General features: G+C 46.4%; 2 protein-coding genes across 3 annotated transcripts in view; one reads left to right on the forward strand and one right to left on the reverse strand.

Moving 5' to 3' along the window:
• MARS1 (methionyl-tRNA synthetase 1) overlaps positions 1–19,486 on the reverse strand; it is a 314,707-nt gene that overhangs the window by 215,679 nt on the left and 79,542 nt on the right. The window lies entirely within an intron of this gene.
• Positions 1–19,486, forward strand: part of ARHGAP9 (Rho GTPase activating protein 9) — a 281,901-nt gene that overhangs the window by 4,309 nt on the left and 258,106 nt on the right. For both annotated transcript variants that reach the window (XM_063952370.1, XM_063952371.1), the window contains exons 2-3: positions 7,332–7,642; positions 10,263–10,516. In XM_063952370.1, coding sequence (XP_063808440.1) covers positions 7,342–7,642; positions 10,263–10,516 — 555 coding nt within the window. In that variant the 5' untranslated portion in view covers positions 7,332–7,341. The remainder of the gene's footprint in view (positions 1–7,331; positions 7,643–10,262; positions 10,517–19,486) is intronic.

The following is a 19,486-nucleotide window of genomic DNA, read 5'->3' on the forward strand; positions in this document are numbered from 1 at the left end:
ATAAGAAACTAGTGATTTCTAAAAAGTTACTGATGGCGTACCCTTTCCCGCCAGAGGACAGGTTACGTTGGGAGACATCCCCGAGGGTGGATAAAGCGCTCACACGCTTGTCAAAAAAGGTGGCACTGCCGTCTCAGGATACGGCCGCCTTAAAGGAGCCTGCGGATAGAAAGCAGGAGGCTATCCTGAAGTCTGTATATACACACTCAGGTACTATACTGAGACCTGCTATTGCTTCAGCGTGGATGTGCAGTGCTGCAGCAGCGTGGTCTGATTCCCTGTCTGATAACATTGATTCCCTTGACAGGGACACTATATTGCTAACCATAGAGCATATTAAAGACGTAGTCTTATCTATGAGAGATGCACAGAGGGATATTTGCCGGCTGGCATCTTGAATTAATGCAATGTCCATTTCTGCCAGGAGAGTATTATGGACTCGGCAGTGGACAGGTGATGCGGATTCTAAAAGGCACATGGAGGTTTTGCCTTACAAGGGTGAGGAATTGTTTGGGGATGGTCTCTCGGACCTCGTTTCCACAGCAACAGCTGGGAAGTCGACATTTTTACCTCAGGTTCCCTCACAGCCTAAGAAAGCACCGTATTATCAGGTACAGTCCTTTCGGCCCCAGAAAGGCAAGCGGGTTAAAGGCGCATCCTTTCTGCTCAGAGGCAGGGGTAGAGGGAAAAAGCTGCACCATACAGCCAGTTCCCAAGAACAAAAATCCTCCCCTGCTTCCACTAAATCCACCGCATGACGCTGGGGCTCCACTGGTGGAGCCAGGTGCGGTGGGGGCCCGTCTCCGGAACTTCAGCGACCGGTGGGTTCGCTCACAGGTGGATCCCTGGGTTCTACAAGTGGTATCTCAGGGATACAAGCTGGAATTCGAGACGTCACCCCCTCGCCGTTACCTCAAATCAGCCTTGCCAGCTACTCCTTAGGACAGGGAGGTAGTGCTGGCGGCAATTCACAAGCTGTACCTCCAGCAGGTGATAATAAAAGTATCCCTCCTTCAACAGGGACGGGGTTACTATTCCACAATGTTTGTGGTACCGAAACCAGACGGTTCGGTGAGACCCATTCTAAATTTGAAATCCTTGAACACTTATATAAGGAAGTTCAAGTTCAAAATGGAATCGCTCAGGGCGGTTATTGCAAGCCTGAAAGAGGGGGATTACATGGTATCACTGGACATCAAGGATGCTTACCTACATGTCCCCATTTACCCACCTCACCAGGTGTACCTCCGTTTTGCGGTACAGGACTGCCATTACCAATTCCAGACGTTGCCGTTTGGTCTGTCCACGGCACCGAGGGTATTTACCAAAGTAATGGCCGAAATGATGATACTCCTTCGAAAGAAGGGAGTTATAATTATCCTGTACTTGGACGATCTCCTTATAAAGGCGAGATCCAGGGAGCAGTTGTTGGTCGGAGTAGCACTATCTCAGGAAGTGCTACAACAGCACGGCTGGATTCTGAATATCCCAAAGTCGCAGCTGGTTCCTACGACGCGTCTGCTGTTCCTGGGTATGATTCTGGACACAGAACAGAAGAAGGTGTTTCTCCCGGAGGAGAAGGCCAAGGAGTTGTCATCTCTGGTCAGAGACCTCCTGAAACCAAAACAGGTGTCGGTGCATCACTGCACGCGAGTCCTGGGAAAGATGGTAGCTTCTTACGAGGCAATTCCATTCGGCAGGTTCCATGCAAGGATCTTTCAGTGGGATCTGTTAGACAAGTGGTCCGGATCGCATCTTCAGATGCATCGGCTGATCACCCTGTCCCCGAGGGCCAGGGTGTCTCTGCTGTGGTGGCTGCAGAGTGCTCATCTTCTCGAGGGCCGCAGATTCGGCATACAGGACTGGGTCCTGGTGACCACGGATGCAAGCCTCCGAGGTTGGGGGGCAGTCACTCAGGGAAGAAACTTCCAGGGACAATGGTCGAGTCAGGAGGCTTCCCTACATATAAATATTCTGGAACTAAGGGCCATTTACAATGCCCAAAGTCAGGCAAGACCCCTGCTTCAAAACCAGCCGGTGCTGATTCAGTCAGACAACATCACGGCGGTCGCCCATGTAAACCGACAGGGCGGCACAAGAAGCAGGATGGCGATGGCAGAAGCCACAAGGATTCTCCGATGGGCGGAAAATCACGTGCTAGCACTGTCAGCAGTGTTCATTCCGGGAGTGGACAACTGGGAAGCAGACTTCCTCAGCAGGCACGACCTACACCCGGGAGAGTGGGGACTTCATCCAGAAGTCTTCACGCAGATTGTAAACCGTTGGGAAAAGCCACAGGTGGACATGATGGCGTCCCGCCTCAACAAAAAGCTAAAAAGATATTGCGCCAGGTCAAGGGACCCTCAGGCGATAGCTGTGGACGCTCTAGTGACACCGTGGGTGTACCAGTCGGTTTATGTGTTCCCTTTTCTTCCTCTCATACCAAAGGTGCTGAGGATAATAAGAAAGAGAGGAGTAAGAACTATACTCATCGTTCCGGATTGGCCAAGAAGGACTTGGTACCCGGAACTACAAGAAATGATCTCAGAGGACCCTTGGCCTCTGCCTCTCAGACAGGACCTGCTACAGCAGGGGCCCTGTCTGTTCCAAGACATACCGCGGCTGCGTTTGATGGCATGGCGGTTGAACGCCGGATCCTGATGGAAAAGGGCATTCCGGTTGAAGTCATTCCTACGCTGATAAAAGCTAGGAAGGATGTGACAGCAAAACATTATCACCGCATATGGCGAAAATATGTTGCTTGGTGTGAGGCTATGAAGGCCCCAATAGAAGAATTTCAGCTGGGTCGATTTCTGCACTTCCTACAGTCAGGAGTGACCATGGGCCTAAAATTGGGATCCATTAAAGTCCAGATTTCGGCCCTGTCTATTTTCTTTCAAAAAGAACTGGCTTCACTGCCTGAAGTTCAGACGTTTGTTAAGGGAGTGCTGCATATTCAGCACCCTTTTGTGCCCCCAGTGGCACCTTGGGATCTCAACGTTGTGTTGGATTTCCTGAAATCACATTGGTTTGAGCCACTTCAGACCGTGGAATTAAAATATCTCACGTGGAAAGTGGTCATGCTTTTGGCCTTGGCTTCGGCTAGGCGGGGGTCAGAATTGGCGGCTTTGTCCTGTAAAAGCCCCTATCTGATCTTCCATATGGACAGAGCAGAATTGAGGACTCGTCCCCAATTTCTCCCTAAGGTGGTATCAGCGTTTCATTTGAACCAACCTATTGTGGTGCCTGCGGCTACTCGGGACTTGGAGGCTTCCAAGTTGCTGGACGTAGTCCGGGCCCTGAAAATCTATGTTTCCAGGACGGCTAGAGTCAGAAAGACTGACTCGCTGTTTATCCTGCATGCACCCAACAAGCTGGGTGCTCCTGCTTCTAAGCAGACTATTGCTCGCTGGATCTGCTCCACGATTCAACTTGCACATTCTGCGGCTGGACTGCCGCATCCTAAATCAGTAAAAGCCCATTCCACGAGGAAGGTGGGCTCTTCTTGGGCGGCTGCCCGAGGGTTCTCGGCTTTACAACTTTGCCGAGCTGCTACCTGGTCGGGATCAAACACGTTTGCAAAATTCTACAAGTTTGATACCCTGGCCGAGGAGGACCTTGAGTTTGCTCATTCGGTGCTGCAGAGTCATCCGCACTCTCCCGCCCGTTTGGGAGCTTTGGTATAATCCCCATGGTCCTTACGGAGTTCCCAGCATCCACTAGGACGTCAGAGAAAATAATAAGAATTTACTCACCAGTAATTCTATTTCTCGTAGTCCGTAGTGGATGCTGGGCGCCCGTCCCAAGTGCGGATTGTCTGCAATACTTGTATATAGTTATTGCTTAACTAAAGGGTTATTGTTATGAGCCATCTGTTCAGTGAGGCTCAATTGTTATTCATACTGTTAACTGGGTATAGTTATCACGAGTTGTACGGTGTGATTGGTGTGGCTGGTATGAGTCTTACCCGGGATTCCAAATCCTTTCCTTGTAGTGTCAGCTCTTCCGGGCACAGTTTCCCTAACTGAGGTCTGGAGGAGGGGCATAGAGGGAGGAGCCAGTGCACACCAGTAGTCCTAATTCTTTCTTAGAGTGCCCAGTCTCCTGCGGAGCCCGTCTATTCCCCATGGTCCTTACGGAGTTCCCAGCATCCACTACGGACTACGGGAAATAGAATTACCGGTGAGTAAATTCTTATTTTAAAACCTCTTCTATACATGTAATTCTGGTTTCTAGCTACGTTATAGATGTTTAATAAATCAGAATTACACAAAAAGGTCCCTCTTAATGACTCACTCCATGTAATCAGGAAGCTAGAGAGGAACAGCACATTCATCATATGGTTTAATAGGGAAGTACACAATGATTGGTTATGATTAAATTTATATGATTGATGTAACTGATCACATGTGGCTGTTCAGTTTTGCTACACTGATGTTGGGGATATATAGGCATTTCTTCTGTAGAAACCACTAGTCACCTGATTTCAGCTGTTGGGAGTACTCTGATCATGGCATTCCTCATTGCTGTGTAAAAATCTTCATATATAACTTTAATGCTTTACAACTATATACAGCTCATGTGTGCTGCAGCCTATGGTAGTAAGGCACTGATTTACATTTATTACTCTAGCTTGTATACCTCCCAACTGTCCCTACCATGAGACGCAGTGTCCGTGGGCGGGGGGAATGTTGGGGGAGCATTTGATCACTGCTGCTCTGTACAGAAAAGCAGCGAGTGATTCCTGAATAGATGTTGTGCTCACCAGTGCAGTGAAGTGAGTCTGGGGGCTGGTCAGCTGCTTGGTGAGCGATGGGAACGCCCCCCAAAGTGTCAGAAACAGGGTTTATTACATAAGGCCACGCCCACCCACCTGGTGCCATGCCCCAGTCAACCTTGGCCCTGCCCCTTCTGGTGGCGCGTGCCTTTTTGGGAGGTATGCATTTGCAAAACTGAAAATTAATTCAATGCTATGTGTTACAACAATACTACCAAATACTTTATTTAGTATGAATTTACTATAAATCAGTCAGGTGTGTGCTATTAAAGGTAAAACTTCCAATAGATCAAGCAGTTTGCTTAGTTTTATTGTAAAATATACTATATAAACAAATTTATTTTGGGTTGGGTACGGGATACCGAGTCAGGATGCCAGCGGTAGGAATACCGACAGCAGCATCCCGATTCTCAGAAATCCAACACATTTTTGTAAGTGGGACACCCCTACCCCTTACCCTCTCCCTAACCTTCTCTAACCGCAGCCTAACCCTATTCCTCCTGCAGCCTAACCCTTCCCACCCTCAACCTAACGCTAACCCTCCCCGACATGCTTACGTTTGGGTTGATGACTGTCGGGATTCCGGAGTTGGGATTCTGAGCGGTGTTGGGATTCCGGCACCAATCTTCTTCTGACCGCTGTCATCTCGATGGTCAGGATGCCAACTACATCCCAGTATTTTGGACTCCTATTTCTCCGGTTCCCCGTAAATATACTTCAGTTGCATGAGATTTAATGGGTGATCGGAGTAATCACTTTCAGGTCATTTGCTATATATGCTATTAGGTGGCCATATGATTTCACAAAGCATTCCTAAAAAATATCTCCTGTATGTTCTCCATCTTAACATTGTCTTTGTAGATTTGTCCTACTGAAAGAAGTAACCGAAAAAGATCTATCGCAATTGAAACACATTGGTGTTTGAGAACTTGGTTGTAGATAGTTGAGGGTCTTCTTCCTTGGTACAAGACAGTCAGGTCCTGTGGATAGCCCAGGTATACAGCAACTGTTCAATGCTTATTACATCTATCATCTGGTACTAGGATGCCATATTCCTTGTATTGTAAAAATATTTAGTTTTTTTTTTTATTATATTCTGTAATAAATATATTTATACAGTTACACTATTGGATGTTACTTTTTTCTGTTATACAATAACAAATTTTGAAACACCAAGAAGGACCAGGGGTACACAATGCCAACCGTAAGTATAGCGGGCGTGTTAGGGCCGGGACGCGGGATTAGGTTTAGGTACCACCCGGGAGGGGTTAGGGTTAGACTGTGGGGAGTGGAAGTTAGGGTTAGGCTGCTGGGAGAGGTTAGGCAGCACTCTGGAGAGGTTAGGTTTAGGTACTAATGGGGGAGGGTTAGGATTAGGCTTGGGGGAATGGGGGGTTAGTTTTAGGCTCCACCAGGGAGAGGTTAGAGTTAGGTACTAAGGGTGGAGGTTAGGGTTATTTTACGGAAAGGGAGGGTTAAGGGGTAGGGGATAACATACTTACCTCACCCCTGTCAGGATTTCAAACATCGGGATGCCGTCGTCGGTATTGTGACCACCAACATCCCGTCCACCGGCCGGACATACTGAACCCGGCGTGTGAACAGCTCATGAATCATTTTTCCTCAGCATGGGAACGGGTTAAAGCTTGCCATACACCTTAAGATTATCTGTCCAACCATCCAACTGGTTGGTTGGAAAGAAAATCTGGTGATGTATAGGAGCAAATGACCGTTTGCTCTCAAACACTGAAAAATGTCCGAAACCAGTGGTTCAGACAAATTGATTAACTCTATTAGATTTAACCAATTTGTCTACAGATCATTTTCTGTCTAGCTTTTCTGTCTTATTCTATCGTAAAAGCAGCCCACATAGGGTTCTATGGGGGCTGCTAAAATGGCCAAATTTGGCCTCAATAGCTAATGCTATCATCAATCATGCTACTGTATGGAGTTTGCCATTGCAGCCTATGGGATACACACTGAAAAATGTTCCCCGTACAGTACACAAGCCAGGCATGCCCACTAGCGTGGCTATGGTACGAACCCAGAAAGTGATTGCATTATCACAGGGCCAGATTACTGCTTGTGGGGGCCCAGAGGCAATGAAGTTGAGGGGCCCCACAGTAGTGAAATTGATCCTAAGCACCCCCAAGTCCCCACCCCCTTGTGACACACACACACCTTTCCTCCCTCCATCTACCTGGACCAGCCGAGTTTGGATCAGCACGCCGCAGCAGTAGATGCTACCAGCTCCCATCCACACTGTCTCGTGGGATTTTGCAGCACCATTCGTGAGACCCATTAGACACACACACACACATGACCTCCTCACCAACCGCACACTCGCAGTGCGGAATCAGACGCAAAGTGAGTGACAGGAAGTAACAGGCAGTGTCTGCAAAAACGCAGGCATGTTGTGACCATTTTCGGGGCCTGTCTCTGTCTGTGATTAGGCCATATGTAGGGTAATAGCAATGTTGTTTCATGGGGTTTTTGTCTAAAAAAATCAGATGTGCAAATTAACTAAATATTAATGTTGCCTGATCTTTACTAGGTGGCCTGAGATGTTCTCTGGGCTTTGGACACTGGATGGACGCAACTGGAAAAGGTTGCACCCAACAACAAAGCCAGTGATCTTGAAAGTTCTTGGCAGCCATATGTTCAAGGTTCCTGATGGGAGCAGCGTTTGTCTGAGAGAAGGCGACATCCTTCTGCTGTTGAACAAGCTTGATAAAGATTGGTGGCAGGTCAGAAAAATCGGAGATTGTGAAAGCACCAAACCATTCCATGTGCCCACCTCTTATATCAATGACCTGATCACTCAAAGAAATGTGGGACACAGAAGCAGAGGCAAGAAGAGTTTAGGTAATGCACTGGTTCTGTTACATAGCACAAGCTTGTATCCATGTTTTTCCTGTTTTATGTTGATAGCTTTCCTGAAAACAGTGAGGAGATGAAATATAGCTTACAGGCAAAATCAAAATATGGGTTAATTTAAAAGAAAAATGGGTCTGTAGCTCTAAACTTTGCATATATGTGTTTATATATGATTTGATATGATACTTTGATCTAAGGTCATAAAAAAGCTTACAATGGATGAAGTGCAGTGCAAACAACTAGAAACTGACAGTTGTCTAAAAAATGTGTATTGTTCTAGTGTATGAAGTAGGATATGAGAAGCTCTATAAAGAAAGCTCTTCTTAAATGTCAACACACCTGAGCAATGTCCTGAATTAGAGGGAGAGGTATCAGGTGAGCTAAGTGATGGTGCCATAGATAGATGGGTGAGGGGAAAGCCAGATAGCAAGTACTGCAGCACACAAAGTGGGGGAATCATCTAGAAGTAGAGATGCTGCAGGAAAGTTTAAAAAGTTTTGGGTTGAAATGTGAGAGCTATAAGAGAATAGTGCCACAAAGGCCAAGAAGAAAAGGATGGTTGTCTGTATGGGGTACGTTTAATTTACCGGCTGTCAGGATCCCAGCGGTCATGATTCCGACGCCAGAATCCCGCCAGCTGGCATCCCGTCCGCTGGTCACCCATACCAAACCCATCTGTATAGATAGCTACAGAGAGGTAATGGAGGATAAGGAGGAAGAAGTGAGCATTTGAGTTAATATGATTAGATCGTTAGGTCACTTTTGTGAGGTCAGTATTAGTAGGGTATTGAGGGCAGAACCCAAATGAATTGCATAGAGTTGAAGAGGGAGTATTAGCTGGTTGTACATAAGCTGCTCAGGTATGTTGGAAGCAAAAGAGAAGGGGAAATTGGAAGGGAAAAAAAGTTAGCTGAAGAAAAACAGTTAAAAATAGTTTCTTGAGTATAGGAGAGAAACTGTAAGTACATGTTTGCAAAAAAAGAGAAATAATGCCAGTGGAAAAACAGTGGTTGCAAAGGTGAGCTGGGTACAGCCAAGCATTAAAAGTAGGGAGCATAGAATTACAACAAGGACAAGGGGAAAGGTTTAAGGGATATAAAGCAGTGGAAAGTACCTTCTCCTTGGTATACTAGTGTAGTGTAGGGGAATGGAGTATAAGTTGGGTATGAGATACTGTATGTGATGAGAGGAAATCCTCAGTGATGGTGTAGATTTTGCCTTGGAATGGAGATAAACTTGTAAAAAGTGAGGAAGGAAAGGGTTGTGGGTGTGGCCACAGAAGCTGCTGACTAATAGACTTGAGAGATATTAGGTACTATTAAGAACTGCTGTAGTTTATATATATCTTGGCAAATTGAGGACAACTTGAATTTCACAAAGGCTTTTGTGAGTATATTTTCATTAGTTTGGTTAATGAAACATACCACATATGGGGCCTAGATTTTATGCTTTTTAATGTTGACATTCTACATTACTAAGAATTTGGCCATTGATTCCAAAACACTTTGTTCATTTTTCATGGAACCACCTGATTTCATTCCTATTTATACAGTACATGAAGGTGGTTTTAATAAACTGGTGACCTTGCCAAGAGAGACCTGCCAATTGTTAATATAAATGTTTTAGGTTTGCACTTGCCATTTTTAAGGCTTAACAATAATTGACTACGTTCCTGGGGGCCCATTCATCATTCCTTAAAGTAGGTGAACACATTATTTTCACCTAGTTTTGCAAGAATGAAGTAACAAAGCTATCCTATACAAAGATAATGCAGGTGCCTGAGTTGTCACTGATATCTCCTGCACACCTTTCAGTCAGGATGTGGCCCGCCTTCCTGAGATCAGGCCTCATTCTATAATTCTAATAGAATGCATTTTTCTCTTTCAATGGACTCAATGGGGTAAATTTACTAAGGTGGGAGTTTTTTTAGAACTGGTGATGTTGCCTATAGCAACCAATCAGATTCTATCTATTATCTTCTAGAAGCAGCTTGATAAATTTTAAGTAGAATCTGATAGGTTGCTATGGGCAACATCACTAGTTCTAAAAAACTTCCACCTTAGTAAATTTACCCCAATGATGTTAAAATCTTTAAATACACAAAATGTGCCCATGTAATAAAGACCATCCCAATGCCCCAGAAGGAGCCCGTCCCTGTGCGGTGTAAGAAGGGAAGGCATCGCAATAGTAATCCCTTCACTTCTTCTTCTGGAGTCGTGTGCACCACTTGTGCAGTCTGCTGGGGGATTTGCCGCAAATAATAATTGATAAATAGGCCATCTGTGTACACTGATGCAAAATCAAATCACATATGTAATGCACTTAATTTCGCTATATAATTTGGGCACCAAATTCATATATGGCAAAAACTTGAGGAAAAATTTACGGAAGCTGGTATAATTCCAGCGAGACAGTCACTAGAATGAAAGTGGTAATTAATTTAAAGGGAAAACAAACCTGGTTTTGCCTCTACAATAAATTACAACTTGTAATACCGGCTTACTGGAATCACGTCGGCTCCTGCAAATTGCAGCCTTTTACATGTGGCCCTTGATCTATTATGTTTTCTAGGCATTTAATAGTTATTTTATTTTCTCTTATTAAACAGGATACAAACTGTTTCATAGATCCCAGGATAACCTACTGGCTTCCCCTTGTACACCCTCTATAATGGAACAACACTTAATGAACCAGAATGGTGAAGATTCTCCAAAGAAAGAATCCGAGCAGAAGAGTTTAGCACCCAATATGACGAGAGCACATAAAAAGTCTGCTAGCTTTTCCCTCAGTTCTTCTTGGCACGGACAGTTCCCTAAAAGTGAAAAGCAGCAAAGCTCATTCCAAAAGTGTGTTTCTGAGAAGGTGAGCGTGGAGCATCCTTAATATTGATTTTATTTCATCTCTTTGTAATTGTACATATGACGAAATAGCTTTTAATATGGGATGCAATCAATTTGCTGGCTGTCGGTATCCTGGCGGCCAGGATACCGATGCCGGAATCCCAACAGCCAACATTGACTACCACCGGTATCCCAGTGCACAGGGGCTATTCCCACTCCTGGGTGTTCACCGATTCTGCAGTGTGGCGATCGCAGTGAGCCTGCAAGGGTACTCTTAGCATTCGCCCCGCTGCCGGCATTCTGGCGGGCGGGATGCCGCTGTCGGGATCTTGACAGCCGCCGGTAAATAGTATGTATCCCTTTAATATGTACTAGCTGTTCGCACAGGAGTTTCTGATTTTTACGGTTGTACATATAAATGAGTGTTTAAAAATTTTGTAAAGCTATAGAGATGTACATTTGAGACGTCTTAATGTAAGTAAATATTAATCCATGGTTCTTGACGTTACTCGAGGAGCACCCGTAGCAGATGCAGTAAAAAGTGACAGGACCATTTTTGTAGTTGATTAAATTCTACCCACTGCAGGTGCAATCCAAATTTTGATCCAATTGTTCATTTGGGCGTAATCATTCACGCAACGCAAGCCACGCATCGGTGATGACGTCAGTATGTCAACCCCCTTGTCATCCCCTTAGCGGAGATTTATTAAAATTCTAATTACGTAGTTTACCTATTTGCCACCCGAAGAATACCTATGTTATATTTCAGCTTCCTAACATATCGGGAAGTAAGAGAATTAGTGATGAGTGAGTGAGTAAGCCAGGTTCAGTGGGGCAGATGTATTAAGCCTGGAGAAGTGATAAAGCAGTGATAAGTGCAAGATGATAACGCACCAGCCAAGCAGCTCCTAACTGTAAATTTACATATTGGAGCTGATTGGCTGGTGCGTTATCACCTTGCACTTATCACTGCTTTATCACCTCTCCTGGCTTAATACATCTGCCCTACAGTTACGTACATTACAGCTAGCCGGGCAGCACTGCTGCAGCTGTCCAACCACATGCTCTGCCAGCTTCTTCACTCTACAGAAGGTACCAGCGGCCAGCCAACTCCAACTTGAAGAAAACCTCTGCTGCTTCTACTCACAGTGGTGCCGAGAGGGGTGGGTGGGAGTGTGTACTAATTATCTGGGCCTGATAGAGAAGCCTAGGTCCGCCGCTCATCCACAAATTGACATGGGGGTCATATAATTGTTTAAACTTAAAAGAAAAATTAATTTCTGTTAAAAATAAATAAATAAAAGACCATACTTGATTTAATGCAAGCAGCAGGGACCAATGGGGGGGTCATTCCGAGTTGATCACACGCTGCCGATTTTCGCAGTTCAGCGATCAGGTTACTACTGCGCATGCGTATGCACCACAATGCGCACGCGCGTCGTACGGGTACAAACATCATCGTTGCTATGCATTGCTTCTAGCGACGAATCCATTCGCACAACCGATCACAAGGAGATTGACAGAAAGAGGGCGTTTATGGGTGTCAACTGACCATTTTCTGGGAGTGGTAGGGAAAACGCAGGCGTGTCCAGGCATTTGCAGGGCGTGCGTCTGATGTCAATTCTGGGATCGGACAGGCTGAAGTGATCGCAAGGGCTGAGTAATTTCAGACCTACTCAGAAACTGCAAAAAACTTTTTCGTCCCGCTCGACTGCACATGCGATCGCATACTTGCTAAGCAAAAATACACTCCGCCGTGGGCGGCGACTATACGTTTGCACGGCTGCAAAAAGTAGTTAGCGAGCAATCAACTCGGAATGAGGGCCTATGAACGCCTATGCTAACTAGTTTGGTTCATTGCAGACGTCCGAATTCAGCTACTCAGCTCAGCTGTGCTGTGGGGGAGGCAGATCAGAGGAGGAGAAGCAGAGAGACAGAGAGAGAGAGAGAGAGAGAGAGAAAGATGAAAGTGTTTGCTAATGCCGTCTAAAAATGGATCACAATTGAACCTTGATATATTGGGCAGTTCCCCTTACAGTAACAGGAGGTGCGGTAATAATCCGAAGAACATGGAATTTTTAAGTTATGGAGGAGATTTTTGCAAAATATCCTCCAATATGATTTTAATACATTCTGGAGATACGTAAATTTTATGATAATAGTGTGAAAACTGCAGATTTCAGGTTTTTATGTAAACAAAGTAATGATAAATATGCCCCTGAGAGAGCCAGCCTAGGTCAGATTCTGGTCCCCCAGATTGGAGTGGGACAGCAGCAGCCAACAGCAGTGACTCCAGTAAGTCAAGTCAGCATTGTCATGGCACCGTCATTTCTGTGGGAAGCAGTTAGTTTCCTGGCTGTTGGGATCCTGGCGGTCAGGATACCGATGCCGAAATCCCAACATCCAGGGGAAACCCGGCAGTCAGAACCCGACCAGGGCCCGGAATCCCCACTAAATTAGTGTGGCGAGCAAAGCTCACCACTGGGCCCGAAGCGCGGTGAGCGCAGCAAGCTCGCCAGGGGACATGCTGGGTTTGCCTTCAGAATCCCACCTGTCGGGATTCCGGTGTCGGTCTTATGACCGTCAAGATCCTGCCCATCGGGATTCCATGCTGAATCCATTTCTGTTCTTCCCCACTGTACTGACCTTGTCATCTCTGTACTGGCCCTGTCCCTAACACCCCTCTCTTCTGTCCCCTCTGTTTTGTCATGGCCCTGTCACTCCTGTTCTGGCCATATCACCCCTGTCCTGGCACTATCACCCCTCTCTCCTGTCACTAGTGTTCTGTTCTGACCCTGTCTCTTCTGTCCTAGTTCTGTCCCCATCGCCTCTATCTTGTCCCTCTCATTTCTGTCACTTCTTTCCTAGACCTGTCACCTATGTCCTGGTCCTATTACCCATCTCTCCTGTCCCCTCTGTTCTGTCCTGGCCTTATTACCCTGTTCTGTCCATTTCCTGTCCCCTCTATCTTAGTCCTGTCACCTCTGTACTGGCCCCACTGTACTGTACTGTCCCAGTCATCTCAGCACTGGCCCCTACCACTACTGTCCCTCCTGATCTTGTCACCTCTATCTTAGTCCTTCTGTTCTGGTCCTGTCCTTCACCTTCGTCCTTATTCTGTCCCTTTCACCTCTGTCCTGTCCCTATCACTTTTATTCTGTGTATTTCACCTTTTTCCTTTTGCCCTGTCCCCTCTGTCCTGTCCTAACTGCCCTGTCCCTGTCACCTCTGTGCTGTGGGCTAGAACGTTAAGAGGAATCTAAAGAACAGCAAAGTACTTAGGAATGAATTGAGAGACGGATGTGTATATCATTTCACTGCTATGATAAGCCCTGCCAGAGCAACTGCATTTCAAAATTATTCTCTGGATGATTATAGCAGGGACAGCTATACTACTCTACTGTGTAGTGTAATGTAAATAACGCACACTACTGTGCAGTGTAACGTGAGTAACGGACACCACTGTGTGGTGTAATGTAAGTAACGGACACTACTGTGCGGTGAAATGTAAGTAACGGACACTACTGTGCGGTGTAATGTGAGTAACGGACACTACTCTGCAGTGAAATGTAAGTAACGGACACTACTGTGCAGTGTAATGTGAGTAACGGACACTACTGTGCGGTGTAATGTGAGTAACGGACACTACTGTGTGGTGTAATGTGAGTAATGGACACTACTGTGCGGTGTAATGTGAGTAACAGACACTACTGTGCGGTTTAATGTGAGTAACGGACACTACTGTGTAGTGTAATGTGAGTAACGGACACTACTGTGCGGTGTAACGTGATTAACGAACACCACTGTGCGGTGTAATGTGAGTAACGGACATTACTGTGTGGTGTAATGTGAGTAACGGACACTACTGTGCGGTGTAACGTGAGTAACGGACACCACTGTGCGGTGTAATGTAAGTAACGGACACTACTGTGCGGTGAAATGTAAGTAACGGACACTACCGTGCAGTGAAATGTAAGTAACGGACACTACTGTGCGGTGTAATGTGAGTAACGGACACTACTGTGCGGTGAAATGTAAGTAACGGACACTACTGTGTGGTGTAATGTGAGTAACGGACACTACTGTGCGGTGAAATGTGAGTAACGGACACTACTGTGCGGTGTAATGTGAGTAATGGACACTACTGTGTGGTGTGATGTGAGTAACGGACACTACTGTGCAGTGTAACGTGAGTAACGGACACCACTGTGTGGTGTAATGTAAGTAACGGACACTACTGTGCGGTGAAATGTAAGTAACGGACACTACTGTGCGGTGTAATGTGAGTAACGGACACTACTCTGCAGTGAAATGTAAGTAACGGACACTACTGTGCAGTGTAATGTGAGTAACGGACACTACTGTGCGGTGTAATGTGAGTAACGGACACTACTGTGTGGTGTAATGTGAGTAATGGACACTACTGTGCGGTGTAATGTGAGTAACAGACACTACTGTGCGGTTTAATGTGAGTAACGGACACTACTGTGTAGTGTAATGAGAGTAACGGACACTACTGTGCGGTGTAACGTGATTAACGAACACCACTGTGCGGTGTAATGTGAGTAACGGACATTACTGTGTGGTGTAATGTGAGTAACGGACACTACTGTGTGGTGTAACGTGAGTAACGGACACCACTGTGCGGTGTAATGTAAGTAACGGACACTACTGTGCGGTGAAATGTAAGTAACGGACACTACCGTGCAGTGAAATGTAAGTAACGGACACTACTGTGCGGTGTAATGTGAGTAACGGACACTACTGTGCGGTGAAATGTAAGTAACGGACACTACTGTGTGGTGTAATGTGAGTAACGGACACTACTGTGCGGTGAAATGTGAGTAACGGACACTACTGTGCGGTGTAATGTGAGTAATGGACACTACTGTGTGGTGTGATGTGAGTAACGGACACTACTGTGTGGTGAAATGTAAGTAACAAACACTACTGTGCGGTGTAATGTGAGTAATGGACACTACTGTGCGGTGTAATGTGAGTAACGGACACTACTGTGCGGTGAAATGTAAGTAACGGACACTACTGTGTGGTGTAATGTGAGTAACGGACACTACTGAGCGGTGAAATGTGAGTAACGGACACTACTGTGCGGTGTAATGTGAGTAATGGACACTACTGTGTGGTGTAACGTGAGTAACGGACACTACTGTGCGGTGAAATGTAAGTAACGGACATCACTGTGTGGTGTGATGTGAGTAACGGACACTATTGTGCGGTGAAATGTGAGTAACGGACACTACTGTGCGGTGTAATGTGAGTAATGGTCACTACTGTGCGGTGTAATGTGAGTAACGGACACTACTGTGTGGTGTAATGTGAGTAACGGACACCACTGTGTGGTGTAATGTGAGTAACGGACACTACTGTGCGGTGTAATGTGAGTAATGGACACTACTGTGTGGTGTAATGTGAGTAATGGACACTACTGTGCGGTGTAATGTAAGTAACGGACACTACTGTGCGGTGTAATGTGAGTAACGGACACTACTGCGCGGTGTAATGTGAGTAACGGACACTAGTGTGCGGTGTCATTTGAGTAATGGACACTACTGTGCGGTGTAATGTGAGTAACGGACACTACTGTGTGGTGTAATGTGAGTAACGGACACTACTGTGCGGTGAAATGTGAGTAACGGACACTACTGTGTGGTGTAATGTAAGTAACAGACACTACTGTGCGGTGAAATGTAAGTAACGGACACTACTGTGCGGTGAAATGTAAGTAACGGACACTACTGTGCGGTGTAATGTGAGTAATGGACACTACTGTGCTGTGTAACGTGAGTAACGGACACTACTGTGCGGTGAAATGTAAGTAACGGACACTACTTTGTGGTGTAATGTGAGTAACGGACACTACTGTACGGTGAAAATAAGAATTTACTCACCGGTAATTCTATTTCTCGTAGTCCGTAGTGGATGCTGGGAACTCCGTAAGGACCACGGGGAATAGCGGGCTCCGAAGGAGGCTGGGCACTCTAGAAAGATTTATGACTACCTGGTGTGCACTGGCTCCTCCCACTATGACCCTCCTCCAAGCCTCAGTTAGGACACTGTGCCCGGACGAGCAGACATAATAAGGAAGGATTTAGAATCCCGGGTAAGACTCTTACCAGCCACACCAATCACACCGTACAACTCGTGATACTATATCCAGTTTGACAGTATGAAAACAACTGAGCCTCTCAACAGATGGCTCAAAAAATAAGAATTTACTTACCGATAATTCTATTTCTCGGAGTCCGTAGTGGATGCTGGGGTTCCTGAAAGGACCATGGGGAATAGCGGCTCCGCAGGAGACAGGGCACAAAAAGTAAAGCTTTTCCAGATCAGGTGGTGTGCACTGGCTCCTCCCCCTATGACCCTCCTCCAGACTCCAGTTAGGTACTGTGCCCGGACGAGCGTACACAATAAGGGAGGATTTTGAATCCCGGGTAAGACTCATACCAGCCACACCAATCACACCGTACAACTTGTGATCTAAACCCAGTTAACAGTATGATAACAGAGGAGCCTCTGAAAGATGGCTCCCTAAACAATAACCCGAATTAGTTAACAATAACTATGTACAAGTATTGCAGATAATCCGCACTTGGGATGGGCGCCCAGCATCCACTACGGACTCCGAGAAATAGAATTATCGGTAAGTAAATTCTTATTTTCTCTATCGTCCTAGTGGATGCTGGGGTTCCTGAAAGGACCATGGGGATTATACCAAAGCTCCCAAACGGGCGGGAGAGTGCGGATGACTCTGCAGCACCGAATGAGAGAACTCCAGGTCCTCTTTTGCCAGGGTATCAAATTTGTAGAATTTTACAAACGTGTTCTCCCCTGACCACGTAGCTGCTCGGCAGAGTTGTAATGCCGAGACCCCTCGGGCAGCCGCCCAAGATGAGCCCACCTTCCTTGTGGAATGGGCCTTAACAGATTTAGGCTGTGGCAGGCCTGCCACAGAATGTGCAAGTTGAATTGTGTTACAAATCCAACGAGCAATCGACTGCTTAGAAGCAGGCGCACCCAACTTGTTGGGTGCATACAGTATAAACAGCGAGTCAGATTTTCTGACTCCAGCCGTCCTTGAAATGTATATTTTTAAAGCTCTGACAACGTCCAACAACTTGGAGTCCTCCAAGTCGCTTGTAGCCGCAGGCACTACAATAGGCTGGTTCAGGTGAAACGCTGATACCACCTTAGGGAGAAAATGCGGACGCGTCCGCAGCTCTGCCCTATCCGAATGGAAAATTAAATAAGGGCTTTTATAAGATAAAGCCGCCAGTTCAGATACTCTCCTGGCGGAAGCCAGGGCCAGTAACATAGTCACTTTCCATGTGAGATATTTCAAATCCACATTTTTTAGTGGTTCAAACCAATGGGATTTGAGGAAATCTAAAACTACATTTAGATCCCACGGTGCCACCGGAGGCACCACAGGAGGCTGTATATGCAGTACTCCTTTGACAAAAGTCTGGACCTCAGGGACTGAGGCCAATTCTTTTTGGAAGAATATTGACAGGGCCGAAATTTGAACCTTAATAGATCCCAATTTGAGACCCATAGACAATCCTGATTGCAGGAAATGTAGGAAACGACCCAGTTGAAATTTCTCCGTCGGAGCACTCCGATCCTCGCACCACGCAACATATTTCCGCCAAATGCGGTGATAATGCTTCGCGGTGACTTCCTTTCTTGCCTTAATCAAGGTAGGAATGACTTCTTCTGGAATGCCTTTTCCTTTTAGGATCTGGCGTTCAACCGCCATGCCGTCAAACGCAGCCGCGGTAAGTCTTGAAAGAGGCAGGGACCCTGTTGAAGCAGGTCCCTTCTCAGAGGTAGAGGCCACGGATCGTCCGTGACCATCTCTTGAAGTTCCGGGTACCAAGACCTTCTTGGCCAATCCGGAGCCACTAGTATCGTTCTTACTCCGCTTTGCCGTATGATTCTCAATACCTTTGGTATGAGAGGCAGAGGAGGAAACACATACACCGACTGGTACACCCAAGGTGTTACCAGCGCGTCCACAGCTATTGCCTGCGGATCTCTTGACCTGGCGCAATACCTGTCCAGTTTTTTGTTGAGGCGAGACGCCATCATGTCCACCATTGGTCTTTCCCAACGGTTTATTAGCATGTGGAAAACTTCTGGATGAAGTCCCCACTCTCCCGGGTGAAGATCGTGTCTGCTGAGGAAGTCTGCTTCCCAGTTGTCCACGCCCGGGATGAACACTGCTGACAGTGCTATCACGTGATTCTCCGCCCAGCGAAGGATCCTGGCAGCTTCTGCCATTGCACTCCTGCTTCTTGTGCCGCCCTGTCTGTTTACATGGGCGACTGCCGTGATGTTGTCCGACTGGATCAACACCGGTCTTCCTTGAAGCAGAGGTTCCGCCTGGCTTAGAGCATTGTAGATTGCTCTTAGTTCCAGAATGTTTATGTGAAGAGACTTTTTCAGGCTCGACCACACTCCCTGGAAGTTTCTTCCTTGTGTGACTGCTCCCCAGCCTCTCAGGCTGGCGTCCGTGGTCACCAGGATCCAATCCTGTATGCCGAATCTGCGGCCCTCCAATAGATGAGCCCTCTGCACCCACCACAGAAGAGATACCCTTGTCCTTGGAGACAGGGTTATCCGCAGGTGCATCTGAAGATGCGACCCTGACCATTTGTCCAACAGATCCCTTTGGAAAATTCTTGCATGGAATCTGCCGAATGGAATTGCTTCGTAAGAAGCCACCATTTTTCCCAGGACTCTTGTGCATTGATGTACAGACACCTTTCCTGGTTTTAGGAGGTTCCTGACCAGGTCGGATAACTCCTTGGCTTTTTCCTCGGGAAGAAAAACCTTTTTCTGAACCGTGTCCAGAATCATCCCTAGGAACAGCAGACGAGTTGTCGGCATTAATTGGGATTTTGGAATATTCAGAATCCATCCGTGCTGCTTTAGCACCTCTTGAGATAGTGCTAATCCCATCTCTAGC

Source organism: Pseudophryne corroboree, chromosome 2 (assembly GCF_028390025.1).
Source record: "Pseudophryne corroboree isolate aPseCor3 chromosome 2, aPseCor3.hap2, whole genome shotgun sequence".
Classification (NCBI taxonomy): domain Eukaryota; kingdom Metazoa; phylum Chordata; class Amphibia; order Anura; family Myobatrachidae; genus Pseudophryne; species Pseudophryne corroboree.